This window comes from Thermobia domestica, chromosome 6, assembly GCF_964235325.1.
Source record: "Thermobia domestica chromosome 6, izTheDome1.hap1.1, whole genome shotgun sequence".
In the NCBI taxonomy this organism is placed as follows: domain Eukaryota; kingdom Metazoa; phylum Arthropoda; class Insecta; order Zygentoma; family Lepismatidae; genus Thermobia; species Thermobia domestica.
The window spans coordinates 274,740,033-274,758,880 of record NC_137459.1 but is presented as its reverse complement, the minus strand read 5'-3'; the positions used below and the strand labels follow the sequence as shown (position 1 = coordinate 274,758,880).

Below are 18,848 nucleotides of genomic sequence, written 5' to 3'. Positions count from 1 at the left end.
TTCGCAGATGAACCCTCTTTTTTGCCGTTTTCGAACATTTCTTTTGGCACCCGCCGGAGCCCGCCCCTCATGAAATTATATGCCTGTAACTGTAGTTGACTAAGGTCAGTAATCATGCAAAGAATCACTCGATTCGGTTCATCAGTTTAGAATATTAGCATGATTATACTTCGTCACTTTCCCGTTGCCTCCATTTTCTTTTGGCCACCATGTTGAAATGAAATGTTACGACTGACAACTTTTACCGTGTCGGTTCTGTTGTCTGTGGCACTAACTTACAATGTTAGTGCCTGCAAAAGTGCATCGCTCTATCTGGTGTCCTTTGCGTGGAACAGACATACACATACACGGCGCGAGACGTTACATCTTATAGAGTGGGCTAAAAAGGAGAGAAAAATGGGTCAGAGGGGATTGCTCGACGGCTATAGCCTAAGGTTTGAATCCCAATTTTTTGGAAAGCCGTATCCATTCCCATTCTAGCCGTATTCTAGTAGTATCCATTTCCTCTTCTATGGGGTGACATTGATAATTCTAAACCTTTCAAATTACAGGTAAAATATCAAGCATTAATAAGCACTTTTTTCCTTTATACCTGACATAATTATTATTAATTTCGGGTACTTAAGATTATTAATTTCGGGCTGTTTATCAGAGGGTATGTCTGATGAGGATCTTGGTTAGAAAGTCGAAACGTAACAAGTAAAGTATTTATTTTTATGAATAGTACAATCTTATTCAGCAGTTCATTGTTTTATTTCTGAACTAACTAATGTCAAATTTTAGGGAAAATCGAAAGTCGGTAAATTGCACTGTGTTTGGTCAAATGGTTGGCTTGCAAATCTGTCTTGTGCTGGTATTTATGAAAAAAAATCAATAGCGATAAGATATTCTTCGGAAGAATACTTTACTCAGAAAAATAATTTAGACAATAATATAAACTATATTTAAAGTAAAGAAAATGAGCATAAACATTTTTGGAACTTAAGGTTAGACTTTTTTAACTTCTAAATAAACATACACCATTCTTTTTTTTTTTAAAAAAAAAAAAGGATTGGTGTCCAGAAATTATGGTAATCCTACCCCGGGAGATTTGGATACACAGAGGATGAAAGTAGCAAAAATACTGATAACCCAAGGTGAACACAACCAGATATATGTTTGTGGGGAAATATCCCTCCTGAATAAGCCCCTGAAATCACCACTGATTTGATTAACATTTATTTTACTGAAAGGCGAAAGGGGGAGTTCGCGACCAAAGCATCATCATATCTGATTGCGGCAATGTGTGAACTTGAGACCATTGAGAGAGAGGAAACATGACAGAAGATAACATATTCGGCTTAAAAAATAAAATTTTGCTACAAAATTTTAGCAACACCGCACATGATTAATATGGTTGAGGTGTTGGACTGTATACTATATCGTATTAAGAGCAAATTACCGTATTTGTACGTTTAAGACGGTATGCCTGGCAATACTGATACAATAGGTGGTCAGCAAATAACAAACAAGAGTTAGAATTTAGGAAGAAATTGAACTTCCTGTGTATGTGTGTGTTTGTCTATCGAAAAACAGTTCCTTTCTGCACGCTATCCTTTTCTCCTCACAAATACAACTTTGCAATAACTTATCAGATGATAAAAGTTGTCTGACTAGTTTGGCTGCAAGAAGGAATCATTGGCTGCAAGAAACTTTCGATAATATTCGTACTTTCGATAATATTCGTACTTTCGGTAATACCCGAAACTTCGATAATACTCGAAATTTCGATAATACCCAAAACTTCGATAATTTCAAGTACTCGAACGGTTTCGAGTAACCGATGACAACTCGATAAATTTCACTCCCGAAGTTCGATAGGTCCTCAGCCTTATCGAACACCCCTACACGAAAAGCATGCGCGCTACCCACTGGACTACCGAGGTGACGTGTTTCTGTAATTACAACTTGTAAGAATGCAACTATCTGCACTACATTATCCGTACAATTGAACTTTGGCTTGCGGTACCTCTGAAACGTGTTACATGTTTCATTGTGATACGGGCAAGCTTGTGGATGCAGTACATTAAACACAGGCGCAAAAGTCTTTATATACCGTTCCCACCACTCACTAAAACAATATCAAGTCGATGCTGAATGTAATTATCATTCTTGTTTACCTTGAACGAAGAAAGCACGTATACATCACGTTCTGTTCTTCCACGTTAACATGTCGACTTTTCTCGAACAATCGACTTTTTAGTGTCCGCGCACTCATATGGAGCCTACAATCATCAGTCATCCTGATTCCATTGGTGATAGGCGTTTTGTGAGTTAGGGCTGCTCAAACAATCATTTTGTCCAGGCGCCCGCAGTGCGTCGCGAGGGTAGTGGAGGATCTCCTCCTGTGAGGACCCTCTGCCTCTTATTATGTACTACCGATGGATCAAGAACTCGTCACGACTCACAGGGGCGGCGATTATACGGGACGACTACCCGGCTACTTCCAGCTCTACTGCGCCGCTTTGCTCGGAATTACTTAATTGTACAACAGACGTGTTCTGGAATTATTATTGTACTGCATGCATATCATATACACGACGGATTCGCACACAACTATACATGTTGTCCAACGACCTTCAAGTTACTGCGAGCATCGCCTCTACAGACACTGCTATAATCAGCATACTGTTTGCAGTGACCAGTGTACTGGGGACCACCTTCAAATTAAATGAGCATACTCTCTACAGATACATATTATGTAAACTAGTTTTGTTCCATGGTATTCTTAAATGCGTTTCCACCAGTGTATGTATGATGAAATTTTAATTTGAGTTCAGCGTATGTTATCCGATGCATACTATTATGTTCGCTATTTAACATTGATATGAAGAAACCAATTTAATTTACATATTTAAAATATTTCAGGATATAATTATTGGAACATTTAATTATCGGGAAGTAGTGTTGTAATGAATTACGTCTAGCATATGCTGCGAGTAGTAACATTTTTAAAAGAAGTTCTGACTAATTTCCAAGTTGCTTTATTGATTATTGCAGACAATGTTCCTTTATATTGCATTTCTTCAAGTTTGTCTTCACGATTTTTGCATGAAGATATTCTTTCTTTCTTTAGTTTCTGTCTTTTTTTTCTTTTTTTTCTTTTTTTCTTTTTCTTTTTTTTTGTAGAAGTCACAGGTGCTAATACATGCAACAATAACGTTTGGCTGTGTTACGATGTGTTTACTTCATTATCATAAGAATACTAGACCATTGTGTTTAAGTTGCAACTGCTCATACTTACAGTTAGCGGAAGAATCAGTTACTGGGCACACGTATACGATGACTTGCTGTGCGACCTGGATTATTCAAAGCTTATTGCATATATTCGTATCGTTTAAGAACGTAACACTATAGGATGTGTGAACACTAATATTTGAATCACAAATTAAACATAGAACACTAATATTTGAATGAGAAATAAAACGTCAGAAAATAACATTAATATTTGAATGACAAACTAAACGTCAAAAAAAATCGCAATGTGGTTGGAATGGTCAGCATGAAATGTAGAAGTCATCACTATTATCATTATTGGCAGATCACGTGCCACAACTGAGAAGCTTCCATGCTTCTCGGTTTTCAGTTAACCTCGTCGTCTTCAGGTATGATTTTTCTGGTTTGATATCGTCCATCAATCATAGTCTCCTTCTCCTTCTCCTTCTTCCCTCCCTCCATACCTTTTAACACGTCCTTCTTAGCCGTGTCCTAACTAGTTTCTCTTCTTCTTGTCAGTAGTACCTAATATTGTTCTTTTCTCCTCCCCCACCATTTTTAACACCCTCTCATTAGTTTTCCGCTCGTCCCAGCTAATTATCTCCATTCTTCTTCACACCCATATTTTGAAAGCTTCCAGTCTTTTTTCATCGTTTTTGCATAAGTAGGAAAAGGTTACGTAGAACAAATACTGACCAGTTTTCGATACATAGGTAGTATCGGCATTGAAGAAGTGCGAACGATAAGTACATTGTACAGAAATGATGAGATCCTTTAGAGAGAAAGATATATCGCCGGTCTCCAAATAAAGAGTTTCGAAAAAGAGTTCGTGTAGGATAATATTCTTTGCGAGACAGAAGCATAGATGCTGCGCAAAAGTGATGAAAAATGATTAAAGACTCAAAATTTACATGTGGTGAAGTGAAGAATAGATAAAAGTAGCTGTATTGTACCGAAAACCAAGGAGAAGCAAGTGGTAATGTTAGGCAACCAGTATAAGAACTACGTATAATGGGTTTAGTAGCATTGGAGTCGTTTTGTTTGAACCTGAAAATAAAACCTATTGCGTTCCTGACAACTTCAAAAGCCTGTACCCGCAATGAGACATTATCAGATATGATTTTACAAGCAAATGTATTTCCATTTGACATCATCTGTCACTTCTTTAAGTTTGACACGAACTCACCCAAACGCTCTGTATATATTACACGCGCGAGATATAATACACTTTAGTTTTGAATTTTCTTCGCAAGTCGCCCCTGAATTAATTTTCCAAAAAAGTCAATACTTATCTCTTTATTAGTAGTTGATACACTGTAGAAACTATAGTAAGCATTTCAACAGGTTATTACCGAACATTTCATCAACAATAAAGAGAAGTAATTTTTAATCCTCCCAGGTAAACTTGCTCCATTTTAATGCTTTTTTTTTGTACGGGAATTACTTGAAAATACATAAAGATGAAGGTAGGTTGACCCCCTACTCCAAGCAATGCACCATATTGAAAAGTATCAAAGAAGGTACTCGCCATGTTTATAATAAATCTGATTTTTTTTTTTAAAAGGAAAGATATATTTAAATATGTTTAAGAGATGGTGTAACTTCAACACTTTTTATCTTAGGTATTTCAGTCCTAAGCGATAGGCTATATTGGGAAACTACGAACTCTAGTCTGTAAAAATCAAGTAATTTTAAGCAAATTATCAGTAAACGTAAAAGAAAATTACGACACATTGCTTGAAAATCGAACATTGTTTACCAAAATTTCATCAAAATTGACATTTTGACCCAGATTACTTCGGTCAGACATGTCAATTAGAATTCAACTTAAAAAGCGAGAATATGTAATTTGAAAAATGGGAAAATATGTAATTTACAAATCAAAAATATACGTAATTTTTTGCTGATCAACATATTTTCTACTTAAGCAGTTTAGACTGCGTTTTACTAAAGAACTTGTAGCAAAGATTTATCAAAGTTGATATGAGTGATGGTGACGGAGTGAAGTTTTACTGTAAGTCATGTGTGTTAAGATCTATGGGTTGCGGGAATGTGCAACATGACTAATAACTCATTGTCACGCATATACGAGAATATGTTAGAGATTCGAAAATAGAATTGTATATACAGCATTGTGTTACGGAAAAGGAAGTAACTGCGCATCTCATGCAACGAAAGCTACATATTCTGTAAGTTAAAGCATAAGCAAAAGATAAAGCAAGATTCTTTTTCTTTTTATAGTTCTATCACACGCATGTCTTGATTATGATCATGCAATCTTTCAAACAATCTTTTCCACTCCCGATTGCCTAGTGACAAAAATATTGTAGATATTTTTTTCTTTTTTCTCTTATATTCGTGTTAAGTTGGGTAAATTTCATCCTATGCAGAGTAGACATGTAACGGTTGTAAAAGAACAAATTCTGACGTTGGCCAATGGTATTTTGATGAATATTAATTATTTTCTTAATACTGGGCAATTATGTTACCTAGGTTAGCTCAGATCCACTAGTCGTGCACGTCAGTATTAGAAATGGTTTCTTCATTTGCACAGCCATTTCGATTTGTTTTGTTGAAAATGGGGAAATGCAAAACCGGTCTTCATGTCATTTACTAGAATAGCAGTACTTTAATCTTTTCAGGACTGCCATATTTTTCTTGGGATTGTAAGATTTAAAAAATAAAATCTCAGTAATTACCGCGACTCAGTAAATGACACGTTCTGAAAGTACTTTATTATTATTATTATTATTATTATTATTATTATTATTATTATTATTATTATTATTATTATTATTTGGTGTACTAATTTGAATTCCAATTCTCATTGTGTCATGAATTGCTGGATTTTTTAAAGTGGGGGTTTCTTCCCGAGTACATAGTCCGACGACGTTGTGTTCAGAATGTGGCACGCATATAATATAAAATTACAAAGTTGTAAATTTCTAGTTCAAAATTGTTTCTGATAATCTACGCCACACACACACACACTATATATATATATATATATATATATATATATATATATATATATATATATATATATATATATATATATATATACCCCTTGACCCTCAGGTATACACTGGATAAAGCGGCAAACTATGGTTAGACCCTCCCTTGACCATATCTTGGATCCGCCAATATATATATATATATCGAACGTTTGATATTCGTAACGGAGTTTTTTTTTAACATTCTAGCTGAACCTGCGCTATTTACACAGCGCACAGTTCTAATATGAGCGTGAATCTCCTTCCTACTTCTCACTATATCTGTGCAAGTCCCTTTACGGACACAAATAAGGGACAGGAAGACTCCCAAAGAGAGTGAATTGTTATAATGAAACATATAAATGTAGTATTTTAATATATAGAATGGTAGTGGGGGAAGTTTGTGGCAAACTTGGATAAGTGATAGATGATAACAAATGCAATTTTTCCTTATCATTTCATATCCGAGTACGCCTCATTGTGGATCCAGAAACTTTTGAAGTTGCCAGCTTGCAATAGGTTTTGTCATTCAGATTAAAGCAAAGCGCCTGAAATGTCCATCAACCCGCTATACGTAGCTCCTCTAGTAGTTGCCTGTCACGAGGATAACAACCTTAACGTCCTAGTGGCAGTATTAAATTAAAAAGGTCAAAACGACGTCTAAAATGTGTAATAGAGAAATAAAGACAAGATTTTCCTTTTTGAAAATTTGAATTAGAACTGGCAAATTACACAGTTTGAAATCGACCAACAAAAACGGCACGTTTCTAGCACTTGTTTCCTAGATCTCATTGTCGAAAGGATTGGCCACAAACATAAACTTTTCTTGACCACAAAACATATAAACCCATTTTAATATATACATTATTCACTCTTCTCTCTTACAAATACATACACATTTTCATTTTTAAAATACAACTTCATTTTTTTTTTTTTTTTTTGTTTGTTTGGAGTTTCTGTGTTTTGCGTCCTTACAATGTCGTGACTACGAAGGATGGAATCTACTGTTAACGTGGCTTGAATTTGATGCAGTCGGGAGTATACAGATTATCTGCAAGATCATCCCACAGAATATAGACCGTCCCTCACCACATTATCTCACCTTTAAAAGATTTGGATTATAGAAACGTCACTGGCTCCAGCAGCAATAGCTGGTGTCATGGGAGAACATGTGATGTAAATTTAGGGGGTTGCGACATGTACCAAAGCAGAAGGGTATGTTTACGTATTATTCTAGATGTTTACGTATTATTGTTTCAGTTATCGTACAAAATGCATTGACTAATGTTATTGGCCTATAATCTTTTACGTCTCTTCGTTCACCTGATTTGCGTACTGGTATGATGTATACTTGTTTCCATGTTGAAGGGAACGCACCACTTCTTAGGGATGCGTTAAATATACCTATATATGCTAGTACAACTGACAACAGGCTTTACCTATATAGTAAGGAATGTTGTCTGGGCCAGAAATAGTGCTTCCCTTAATCACTTTAGTACCTGAATTATGGGCGACCAGGGCAAGAGTGAACACTTTTTGTAAATCAAATAATTGCGGTGCAATGGTGACAGCAAAAAACGCAATGTCTTTGATGTGAAAGCCTGTTATCTCTAATAACATATACAGTTAGATTGCGATAAAGGAAGCAGAGGATACAGAGGAATAACGTAGTTTTGACGAAGAAAAAAATTCTACTCTTGCCCCATGTAGTGGGGTAAGAGTAAACAGCGGTTGGAGCAACAGTGTACAGTCGAATGAAAACATAGAAGCGTAGACATAAACACCAAGAAATACGTTGAAACATAGATGTATATGTACTGGTTACATGGAACTAAAGGAAGCTATAAAGTACCCAACAGATTAGTGTTAAATGGAACTGCCAACAAAAGTTACAGTAATATATCATACATGTTATAATTACAAAATATGAAAATAGGAGACATCAGTTCGTCAACATCCATCACGAAGCATAAAAATGTTACGTGCGGTGCTACATACGTACACAGACTTTCTTCGTTTAAAATTGGAACATTGTTCGTGAGACCACTCGTTGCATATGATACAGGAAATATACGTTTCACCTTTGGGGTATCTGAAAAACAGTTCCCCATAGAATTGGCATTTCGTAGCCATGTCGTCCAGTACAGGCCTATTTGACTGATGAGTGATGTTTTGTGGTTAGTTGGATGACTTTGATGCAAATTGCTTGTTTGCTGTTCCTAGCTTCTTTTGTGTTCCCGCGCAACATTGCCTGTCGATATTCCCATGCGACATGGCATGTGCTCAACAACCCAAGCTGTGAAATTTAAGCGATAATGCAAACGTTTTGTTAGTAGTCTGTGACCACCAACTTCTGTCTTACCTCTGCAAATGTCTTTTACTCAATGTTACATGTTGGCTCTTATATTTTCTTTACTCTACTGTACCACAAGGGACAAGAGTGAACGTCCACACTTGCCCCGTACACTCTTGCCCCGCCTTAAGTATCTTCAATAATTGCCTGCCATCTCTCGTCTGAGCACTTTTTTCTTTTGCATACCACTGATAGGAAGTACGAACTGATACAGCTTCTCCACAAAATATTTTCAGTCCTGTACCTTCAACTGCAACCACATTACATACTGTGACACGTACCTACGAATCGTTTACTTGTTTCCTTCTGCAATAAACTTTCCACTCTGCTGCTCTTCACACTGCACTCACACGCATCTCCATTTCCGTTCTGACATGTGTCATGCCGAACTAATTTTCAACATTCGCTTATTTACCGCCGTTGCCGCTTCTCCGTAAATAGTGTTTTCACTCTTGCTCCGGCGTTCACTTTTGCTCTGGTTACCCATACATCAGATTCGGTAATGTTAGGAATATCTATTAAACCACAGTTACTAATTGGAAATGGAGAATTCATATCGTGGATGTTTATATAACTACTTAAGCCTAAATTAAAATTATTACTAAAAACGTTTTTAAACGGTTCCACATCATCATTTGATTCTGTAACTAATTTGTCATTATATTTCATTTCAGTTCTCCTTTGTTTAACATCAGAAGTTTTAAATATTTTCTAGAAATACATATTGATAATACTGTTCTCCAAACCCAAATAATAGTTTTAGTATTAATATGTTACTACTGTTGGAATTAAGTACGTTAGTAACTGCATCACGACAACTATTGCACTATCGCAGTTCTGTGTGGTGGTTGAAAATTTCAAAACTAAAGCAAATAAATGGAGCGAGCAAAAGTCCTAAGTGATGCACATTCTAAATGGTACAAGTCCTAAATTGCAGAAGACTTAAAATTTAGGACATATGCTCATATTTTTAGGACTTATGCTGTTTAGAACTTACGAAAGTCACCCGTTAAAGTGTGGTGTTAGCTTCAAAGGCCCGAGAGGATGAATGAACATAGTCCCGAACTATGCATTTTTTTCATGTTTTAGGTTCTACGTGTCCTTATGAAGCAATATGGGTCTCTAAGATGGTAAAGGATAGGGAAAGGTATCCATTTATTTTCCATTGTGGTTTAAAAGGTTGTATGGAAAATAGAAATTAGAAAACTGGTGTGAAGGAATAGATTAACAGTTAAAATTAGGTATATCATGTACTGTCATCGACAAAAATACATAATCATTATTCGTAGGTAGTCTTATATAATGTATGTTATTTTCTTTAGTTGACGATTTTGCAAAAACTGAGTTATTATCTATACACCACCGGACATCTAGTAGACATCCACATGATGTCAAATGCATCTCTTCGTGTTCGTATATATTTAAAAGAGGTGATGTAATGACTTTATGTTGTATGGGTTATGTATGATTATTTGTAAACATCAGCGTAATTCCACCGGTATTTGATTTTTTTTGTAGTATTAAAAAGTCATTACTTCTGTTCAAGCTGATAATGGAATTATTGTATAGAAAAGTTTCAATCTATGCATATCATTGAAAAAGTAATAGCCATATAGTGGATGTACCCTTACCAAATTAATTCTAAACAATTTACTGAAGTGTTGTAAATATAATATAGTGTTACTTTCGAAATCGGTGTTTAATTATAATATTATAAATTAAATTGACCATATATCTTCGCTGTTTTTCTGAATCATTTAGAACAATGTAGTTAAGATGAAATAAAACTTATAAATAAACGAATTGTTTTTACGATAGTTTTTTCGTTGTTCGATGCCTATGCAATATAGTCCAGTTTTTGCTTTTTGTTATAAGTTCGCGTGAAAGAAAGACAAACTGTTTCTTCTGGGACTATGGTGGTGGAAGCATATGACAAGTGATTACTTTTTGTACCATTTTCGATCTCCCTCCAGAGCAATGAGTTAAAAGATCCGCATATGGCACATCAAAGAATCTTCCTGGCATGTAAGTATAGGTGAAAGTGTATCTTGTGTTTCAAAAGTAGTATCTTCTTTTTAACTCTCGCTGATACATAAAACGATAAATAAATAAATACAAATAAAAATATCAAATATTTAAAAGTACATGAATACTTACACATTAGCCTTCTTAATAATAAAATGCTCGGAAATCTCAGCACAAATATACTTTTTATTTTCTACTACTTTTAATTTATCTTCAAGACAGTTCTTGTGCTAGGTGATTGGTATATGGATTACTATTACGACTGATGGATTAGTTATCAAACCCTTTCAAGCCTTCACAAACATCTTCGAGTCTATATTTTAAAAAAAAATGGAGAGAGAACTACCATAGCAATCAGGAAATCCTATATTGTTCCTAGGATATAATGCAGTGACGTTTATGACAATTTTTAATATAGTACTTTTACAGAACTTTTCTGATTTATTTATTTATTTATTTTTTTAGATAACCAACGTGTACAGATTTTTCTTCTTTTAGAAGAATCACTGATAATGAAATCAGGAACTATAATTCAGCGAACGCAGAAGTGGTTCTATTTAAAACAAAAAGCAATATAAAGACAAGTACACTACTGAGACGAATGACTGGAATAAAAGCGAAAAATCGAAAGAACGTGAGCAAACTTTAGTACACTGTGATTTGTCTTTGTGTGTATATAGAGTCGTAGTGATTGCTCTGCCAGATGTCCGTTGTGTGAGTACGAAATGCACCCGAATATCGCCCTAGGCTTGTCATTTCCAGGAGCTTGCGGAGACAATTTATAGCCTATCAAAATGCAAATCCTCGTTTTGAGGGAGGATCCCTCCAACTCTTCTCTGTAGAAGTGAAGAGGGGTGCAGCAATTCCTCACTTTTTCGATCAGAGAAAAGCCAAGTAAAAGACGCGGCGAAACGAGAACAAAGAAGTGACGAAAACGAGCTGAAGTAGAGCAATTGACTCGTTTTCATGAGGATCCTGAAATTTTAACATTAGCTCAAACCGATTGCTAGTGGTCTGTTGCTTTTGTGGAAGGCATTTTACTACTACAATTGGAACTATTCCTTCGTGTTGAATGCAATTGAAAAGTAACGTTTCAGAACTATACTCAGTACTTTTTCGAGATTCTACTTCACTGTTCAGCTGTATTTGTGAGTTCTGTTTATATATTTTGTTTATAGTACAAGTAGTTACAAGCTTAAACAGACAGAGTTATCGTAATCAACAACACATCATGTGAACCAGGACCGGATTAAGGGAGAGGCTTAGGGGGGCTATAGCCCCGGGCCTTCAGGTGGGCAGGGGCCTCCACTCTGATCAAAATCACAACTGGCTATCTAAAAAGTCATAAAGATATAATCATCATCATAAAATAAAATGACCAAAAATATGAAATATATTCACTTAAGTTCCCTACTGTACTTTCACATAAATCTATTAGATGCAGTCAGCAGGGGCTACTTTTTTTTTTTTTTTTTTTTTTTTTAAAGCCCGGTCCTCCAGATGGATTAATCTAGCCCTGATATGAACAGTAGTAATATTTTCAAGAATGTAAAGAACGGTAAGCACAATAATGCCAAATTTATTAACCAACAGTAATAACAGACAATGATTGACAATTTCGTAAGACAGGCATGATAACTAAATATAGTTCATGAAAACCTAAATACTGAACGAACTTCATTGATGGAAATGTATACTGTATACTAAAATAGTTTAGTTTTCCGTACAACCAAGACAGTACCCAGAAAAAAGGAAAAAAATCGGACACATTACCTCCGATTAGGGGTACATGAAAATGACTATTGAGCCACTGTAAACTTGGAACTTTTGAGAGAGGTGTGTTGGGGCCCATATGGTTTACTTATGGCAGATCAACTCTCGCAAGTATGATGATCATTTTTATTTCTTTTCTACAATGTAACATTTTATGTTTCTACTTGATTTTGCAATTATACTTGTTAACTTAGACAATACTACCTGGCACTACTACTACTACTACTACTACTACTAACTATAATAATAATAATAATAATAATAATAATAATAATAATAATAATAATAATAATAATAATAATAATAATAATAATAATAAATGAAACAAATTATTTAATGTTCACTCCTTAACTAAAATTACCCCAGTGAATTTTTGGTGTGAAATTTCACATCAACTGTTGTAAATTGTAACATTATTTTTAATGCTTCATTTCTACTTGTGTTTTGACCTTTCTTGATACAGTGGAAATCTGCAGTGGAGAAATTGACCTTGTAAATACACTTTGATGTAAACGGATGTAAATCGACAAAAATGTCAAATACACTTTGATATGATTATAAAGTGTATCGACACATGTGTCGTAATATCTTCGCACAAATCGGACAATAAAGACTTCTTGGATCCGTTGTATTCCCTGATCGCGATGAACCTCTTCCCTTTCTGCCGACCAACTGGTTTTGTCTTGAGCGGAACCCACTTAAACTGCCATGAATTAACTTCAAGACAGAACGAACGCGATGGTATCTCGAGAGAACGTTTACCTCAACCAAAAGCCTGCTTGGTAATTATGTGCGAGCAAGGAAAATGAGCGAGGGGATCCCGACCGACTTGAGTGCAACGTGTTTGTTTCGTTTCTCATTGCATTGGAAGACATTCGCCCGTTGACTGCGCGAGGTTGCCGATGAATACCAAATAAACATCATCCCTTGCATTCCAATTAAGAACATTTTAAAATACTTTTCATGTTTTTATGATTTTGTCTCCAACTTGGTTTAAATTAAATGAATCAGTCATTGTGTCGTAGTTTCGGTTACCATGTCTCATTATTGAAGGTATGTGGGAGAGAAGGCTAAGGAATAAATACCATTATGACTGGCGAACAAGGTGCGAATAACAAATAAATAAATAAATAAAATAATCCAGTGGAAGTGTTCCCACGCTCCATTTCTAAATAATTTACTGTTTAGACAGTTGCATTACATTTATCGTTTCGAAAATTTTCAAAGAAATCATCCAACGTCGTATTGTTGTTGGTTTGGTATTCTTTATTATATTGTTGTTTCAGTTTATACTTTACATACTAATTGTGTACTCTGCTCATAGCACATAAAATTAAGTTAAATTCTTTACTGCAGTCTAGACTACAGAGTACGTCATATTTATAAGTGTATTTATGACAGTTACATATGCATCGATATATTCTGGGAGAGTACATGGTTTTAAGAATATAAGCACTGTAAGATGTTATGATCAACTTAGTTTAACATAACCCTTCCCCCCCCCTCCAAGGATGCACATATAACGGGTTAATGGAGAATTAATAATTTCAGTGCAAATAAAACGCGGACTCATAACAACAAAATTGTTACAATCGAAACTTAAACGCTGGTTTTGATAATTTCTTTATATATCAGGCGTATCAAAAATACAGGCCCATAGGCTAACTCTCTTATGAGTAAAGGTACGAAAAGAGGAAAGTTGTTGGAAATAAGTGGCTTTCAGTCTAAAATGGCTGATTTATTTCTAATGGCACCAGCTGCAGCCATTTGGTCTCCACACTTGCAAGACACCCTATGTTAAATGAAAATGCAACGATTCAGTTTAGCAAGCTCTTTCCTTGCTGAACATACACGTTCACCATGTCATTTTTTACGTGCTCATACGTTTTGTTCGACAGCCTGCTGAACTGGGAACTTACTTCTTCATTTAGGATACAACACTCTATCAATGTGGAGCCCGAACGGTTGGTGTGATAGGAGAAAAAAAAATCCACCTTTTTAAAACTGAAAGCCATATATTTCCAAAAACTTTCTTTTTTAAAAATTTTTTTTTTCGTATCTTTAGTCATAACGGAGCTGGTCTATGGGCCTGGACTGCTGATACGCCCGGTATAGTAACAAATTTTGTGTACATTAATTAAGTTCAAAATATAATGTGGTATAGTTGTGTAGAAAAGTAATATCAATCGCTGTTTCATGCAGTATTTTTGCGCTGTAATGTACTCATTTGATTTCGTGTAAATTTATTCCTATTATTGTTATTATTAAATTAAAATGAAGAGTAAAATTATTTCATTTAGTACACTTAATAAGAAACTGACCAATGTTTTAAGTGAACGTGTGTGCCAACTACGTGTGAAACAAGTTTGGTGCTTCAATTAGAAATTAGAATTTATTTGAAATTTCTATCTGCAGTGTTCATAGAAAAAGCGAATCTTACTAAGCTTAAATGAAATGAAATGAAATTTTTGAGTTTTACGTCCCACGGTTATGCCGGTTAGGCTAAAGGAGACTGTGATTATGAGAAATGAATGAAATGGTGGAATGAAGAAAGTGGGAGGAAACGGGAGAACCCCGAGGAAACCCACGCACACGGTGTTTGTCCACCACAAAGTTCACTTGGCGGGAGCAGGGTTTGAACCCGCGACCCCATGCACCAGAGGTTTACTAAGCTTAATTGTCCAACTTGAAAACCTCAGTTATCAACAAAACTTCACTTTCTTTTCACTTGTAGAAGTACAACACATTATTTTGCAATCCGAAAAAAAAAAAAACTTCTTTCACTGTCTTACATGTCTAAGTTGAATTAAGATGGGGATTGATTTGGATATAATTCATACCACTCTTAAATCAGTATCACATGTAAATAGTCTAGCTAGGTGAAGCTTCTGCTTAGTGTGTTCTAGTTTTTAGTGGCTTAATAGCCATCAAATTTAAACCTTCAGAAGGCTACTAAGTTCACATTTAAAATGCCATTTTTTTTTTTTTTTTTTGTTTGTTGATATGATTATTTTACTTTGTTTCTTATGTAGACAAGACGAGAAAGCAATCGGAGAGAAGAGGGATTAACGAAGAACATTCGGTTGATTGGAGATTAAAACAAAGAAAAGAAAAAAAATAGATGCAAACTGTCCATCATATCTGGCATCTAGATATATTGCTTTGGAAGGACAGGCTGTGAAGGCACTTCTAATAAGTGCACTGTGTTATTATTCTTTTAAGTGAAAGCAAATTACTCTGAATGAAGCTGACGAGTTTATAACTAGTTTTACCAGTTACATTTTATCTTTCAAAGCAAAAATACATGTATCCGCAATTTGCCAGGGAATTTTATTCTCTCCATCGTATCTTAAGCAAGTGCTTTATCCAGACTTAGCTCTTGATATTCGATTCGAATGCAAAATGTACTTCATCAACCGTAAAACGAAGAGACTCAATAGTTGACCATATGCAGTGAAGTATTCAAGGACGTACCGTCTCTTTGTTATTCCATTCTTAAGTTCTTCTTGATCTCATTTATCAAGTTTTACTCCTCCTGTCCTCGTCTGTCGATGTTGCGCGTCGTTTTTGTCTTTCTTGGCTCATTAAACAGCCTGGTTATGCTACCTGCAGGTACAACGCCATGAGAGAGCGTTTTCTGGTAGGAGAGTGTGATGCTCATTGCTATTCTAGTCCAGTTCCATTCTTGTCTCCGGCTCTTTTGATAATCGCTCAGTATACTGGCATTTGCATTTGTTCTTGATGTTAAAGCGGTGGAGTTAAGACGTTGGTGTGAAACCTCTCTTTCATATACTTTTCTGCTTCTGCCCAAATAGCATCTATAGGCTTTGTGACACTAAAGCTTTAGCTATTAGGCAGCACCCCACCCCGTAGCTTCAGTAATAATATTCTAAATTCATATAGTAAAGACATTTTTGAAGTAAGTAAAAAAATGTCTTTTCAAAGAATATGTATTTGTTCACTGTGCGAACGGTTTTCTGTTTAAACAGTGATAGCGTGTTACATAGTGTGATTCATTTAAATTGATAATGACACGCACATCATTTCAACTTTGTCAGGGTGTTATTTGACAGGATCCGGAGCATTTGGTTCAAATTGGTCACATATTTTTGGGTTTTGAAAACTGCCGTGTATATTTAATGTTGAATTGGTGGTTGGAGATCACAATTGTGTACGTATGTCTGTAAATGTTATCCTTGTGTAGAATAACTTAAGATACAACCTTCGTGGTTTGTTTTACCATGTGCTTTTTGATATTTTATTCATGCAATACGTAGAGAAGTGTTATAGTATGTATTTGATCTTGATGTTTTTTTAGGGTTACATTTATATTAGGGATAATTTATTTATTTGGTCTTCTGGTCAATTAACATCGAATATATATCCTTCAGTAACTATGTAGATATTAAAAATATAATGCCAATACAGGTTGAGAGAGCCGGCCGTTTCTTTGTTGAGAGTTAAGAAAAAATATAGCCTTTTTAAAGCTCTTTTGTCTGAAATGAATCTGTCACAGCAAACATATTTTTATGATAGCACACTGAAAGAAGTGGCAGTAAAATTCAACTTCAATTCCTTGCCATATTTTGTTGCAAGCTGTCCGTCTCTACATGGAAACGTTCTTGAATAAGAGTCAACAAACGAATTTTGTTAGTGTAGTACTGTTGCAGTTCATATCGAAACGGATTTGTACTCATCGTATTCTGTATTAAAACATTTGTTCCCAAATCCATTTGTGAAACGAAATCTTCCATCATGTTCTTAATTATCGTTTCAACCATTTACAACAATTATATGTGAAAGAGCATGCCATTTTTCTAATATGGCATCAGTGTTTGCAGGCAATAAATTAGAAACATTATCAGAAAATAACCTTGTCCCGTAAGTATATTTGTCAAATCCCTTATCTTAACACGACTTATAAAATATGTAAACAAAGTAAAGTCGTGCGACGTTGTTGTTCCTAAACATACCTTCATGCATTTCGTACTTCAGCAAGCGATTTTAACTAACGTGAAGCAGAAATATAATGCGTCATTATGTGTATTTTAAAGTTATAAACACGATAAAATATGATTGAAAAAATTCGGTAATTTGATGTTAAAACATGTACTTATACGTATATCTGTTTAAAAATATTGTATATTTTGCAATCGTTTAGTTTTATTAATACACCGATTCTTTACCTATGTTATTGTAAAAGAAAATACTAGTATAAATTATTTGTTAATCCAGATTTCAAAAATATGTATGTTATTGTATTGAAGTAAGTAATAAAATTAGATAAGAGTTAGTTAATGTGAAGTTTAATGTCCTTTATCACAATCGAGGCTGTATGTGATCAACATACAGCTTATCATGCGATTTGAAGCATATGAACTCGCATCAAGAATTGAATTCTTAGCGCTGAAGGCGTGTGTGCTAATCATATAGTCATGGGTGAGCTCAATTTAGATTAGATTTGATTTCAGTTTAGCGTCCCTTTCAGCAACGAGGCTGTATGAGACGTCGACCTACAGCTTAACGAGGGATCCGAACCACATAAGCTCCCGCCGGGAATCAATCGCGGGTCACCCATGCTAAAGACAGGTACACAACCAGGAAAAAGCTCGAAAGCACAATTTAGAGAACAAGTAGAATGTGGTATGGTAATCTTTGCTGTAGAACCACTTCTATCTGGCCATAAATATAGGGCCTACCTGGTTCAGGAAGAAACTAAACAGTGCATTTTACTAGCGTATAAAAAGTGTTATTTAAAGGGGGTTGCATTAATTTATAACAAAGGGTGCTGCATCTTGATAACAAAGAACAATTGATATGTTACTCAGAAAGCCTACACTTAATTTATATATATTATTTAACACATGGGCAGAAAGGTTGAAGAGAATAAGAATGACTCGAGTATACACTTTCTAGAAATGGAGAATAAAATGTTATTTGTAAATGTTTATATGCAAGTTCTCCTTTGTCTTTGTGTGTGTTGTTATGTCTGAATTCATTTGAAATTAAAACTATAAAGTATATTTCATACGGTTTACTTACATTCAAATAACGATATATAATATACATTTCTTAAAGTGTAGTATAATTTTGCAATAGTCCTATTTTCATTTACAGTTCTTTCTAAAACAAAATGTGTTTCGGTTTCTCATTTCAGAACAACCACGGTATGCCACAGCCTACGCCTGCGAAGGCTCAACATTAAACATAGAATGCAAAGAAGGCGAACTTATTCATTTAATTCGAGCAAACTACGGGCGATTTTCCATCACCATCTGCAACGACCATGGAAACACAGAATGGAGTGTCAATTGCATGTCACCAAAATCGCTTCGAGTTCTTCATAGCAGGTATACTTTTCGTTTTGTAAATATTCCGTATTATTGCATGTTTCCTGTAGAAATAGTTCCCATAATGCAACGCTTCTAACAAAGGATTTGCAATGTTTG

The 18,848-nt window shown here is 35.1% G+C and overlaps 1 protein-coding gene across 6 annotated transcripts in view; it reads left to right on the top strand.

Moving 5' to 3' along the window:
• The window catches only part of Cirl (Calcium-independent receptor for alpha-latrotoxin), a 205,599-nt gene that overhangs the window by 119,773 nt on the left and 66,978 nt on the right, over positions 1–18,848 (top strand). For all 6 annotated transcript variants that reach the window (XM_081762842.1, XM_081762843.1, XM_081762846.1 and 3 more), the window contains exon 3: positions 18,557–18,749. In XM_081762842.1, coding sequence (XP_081618968.1) covers positions 18,557–18,749 — 193 coding nt within the window. The remainder of the gene's footprint in view (positions 1–18,556; positions 18,750–18,848) is intronic.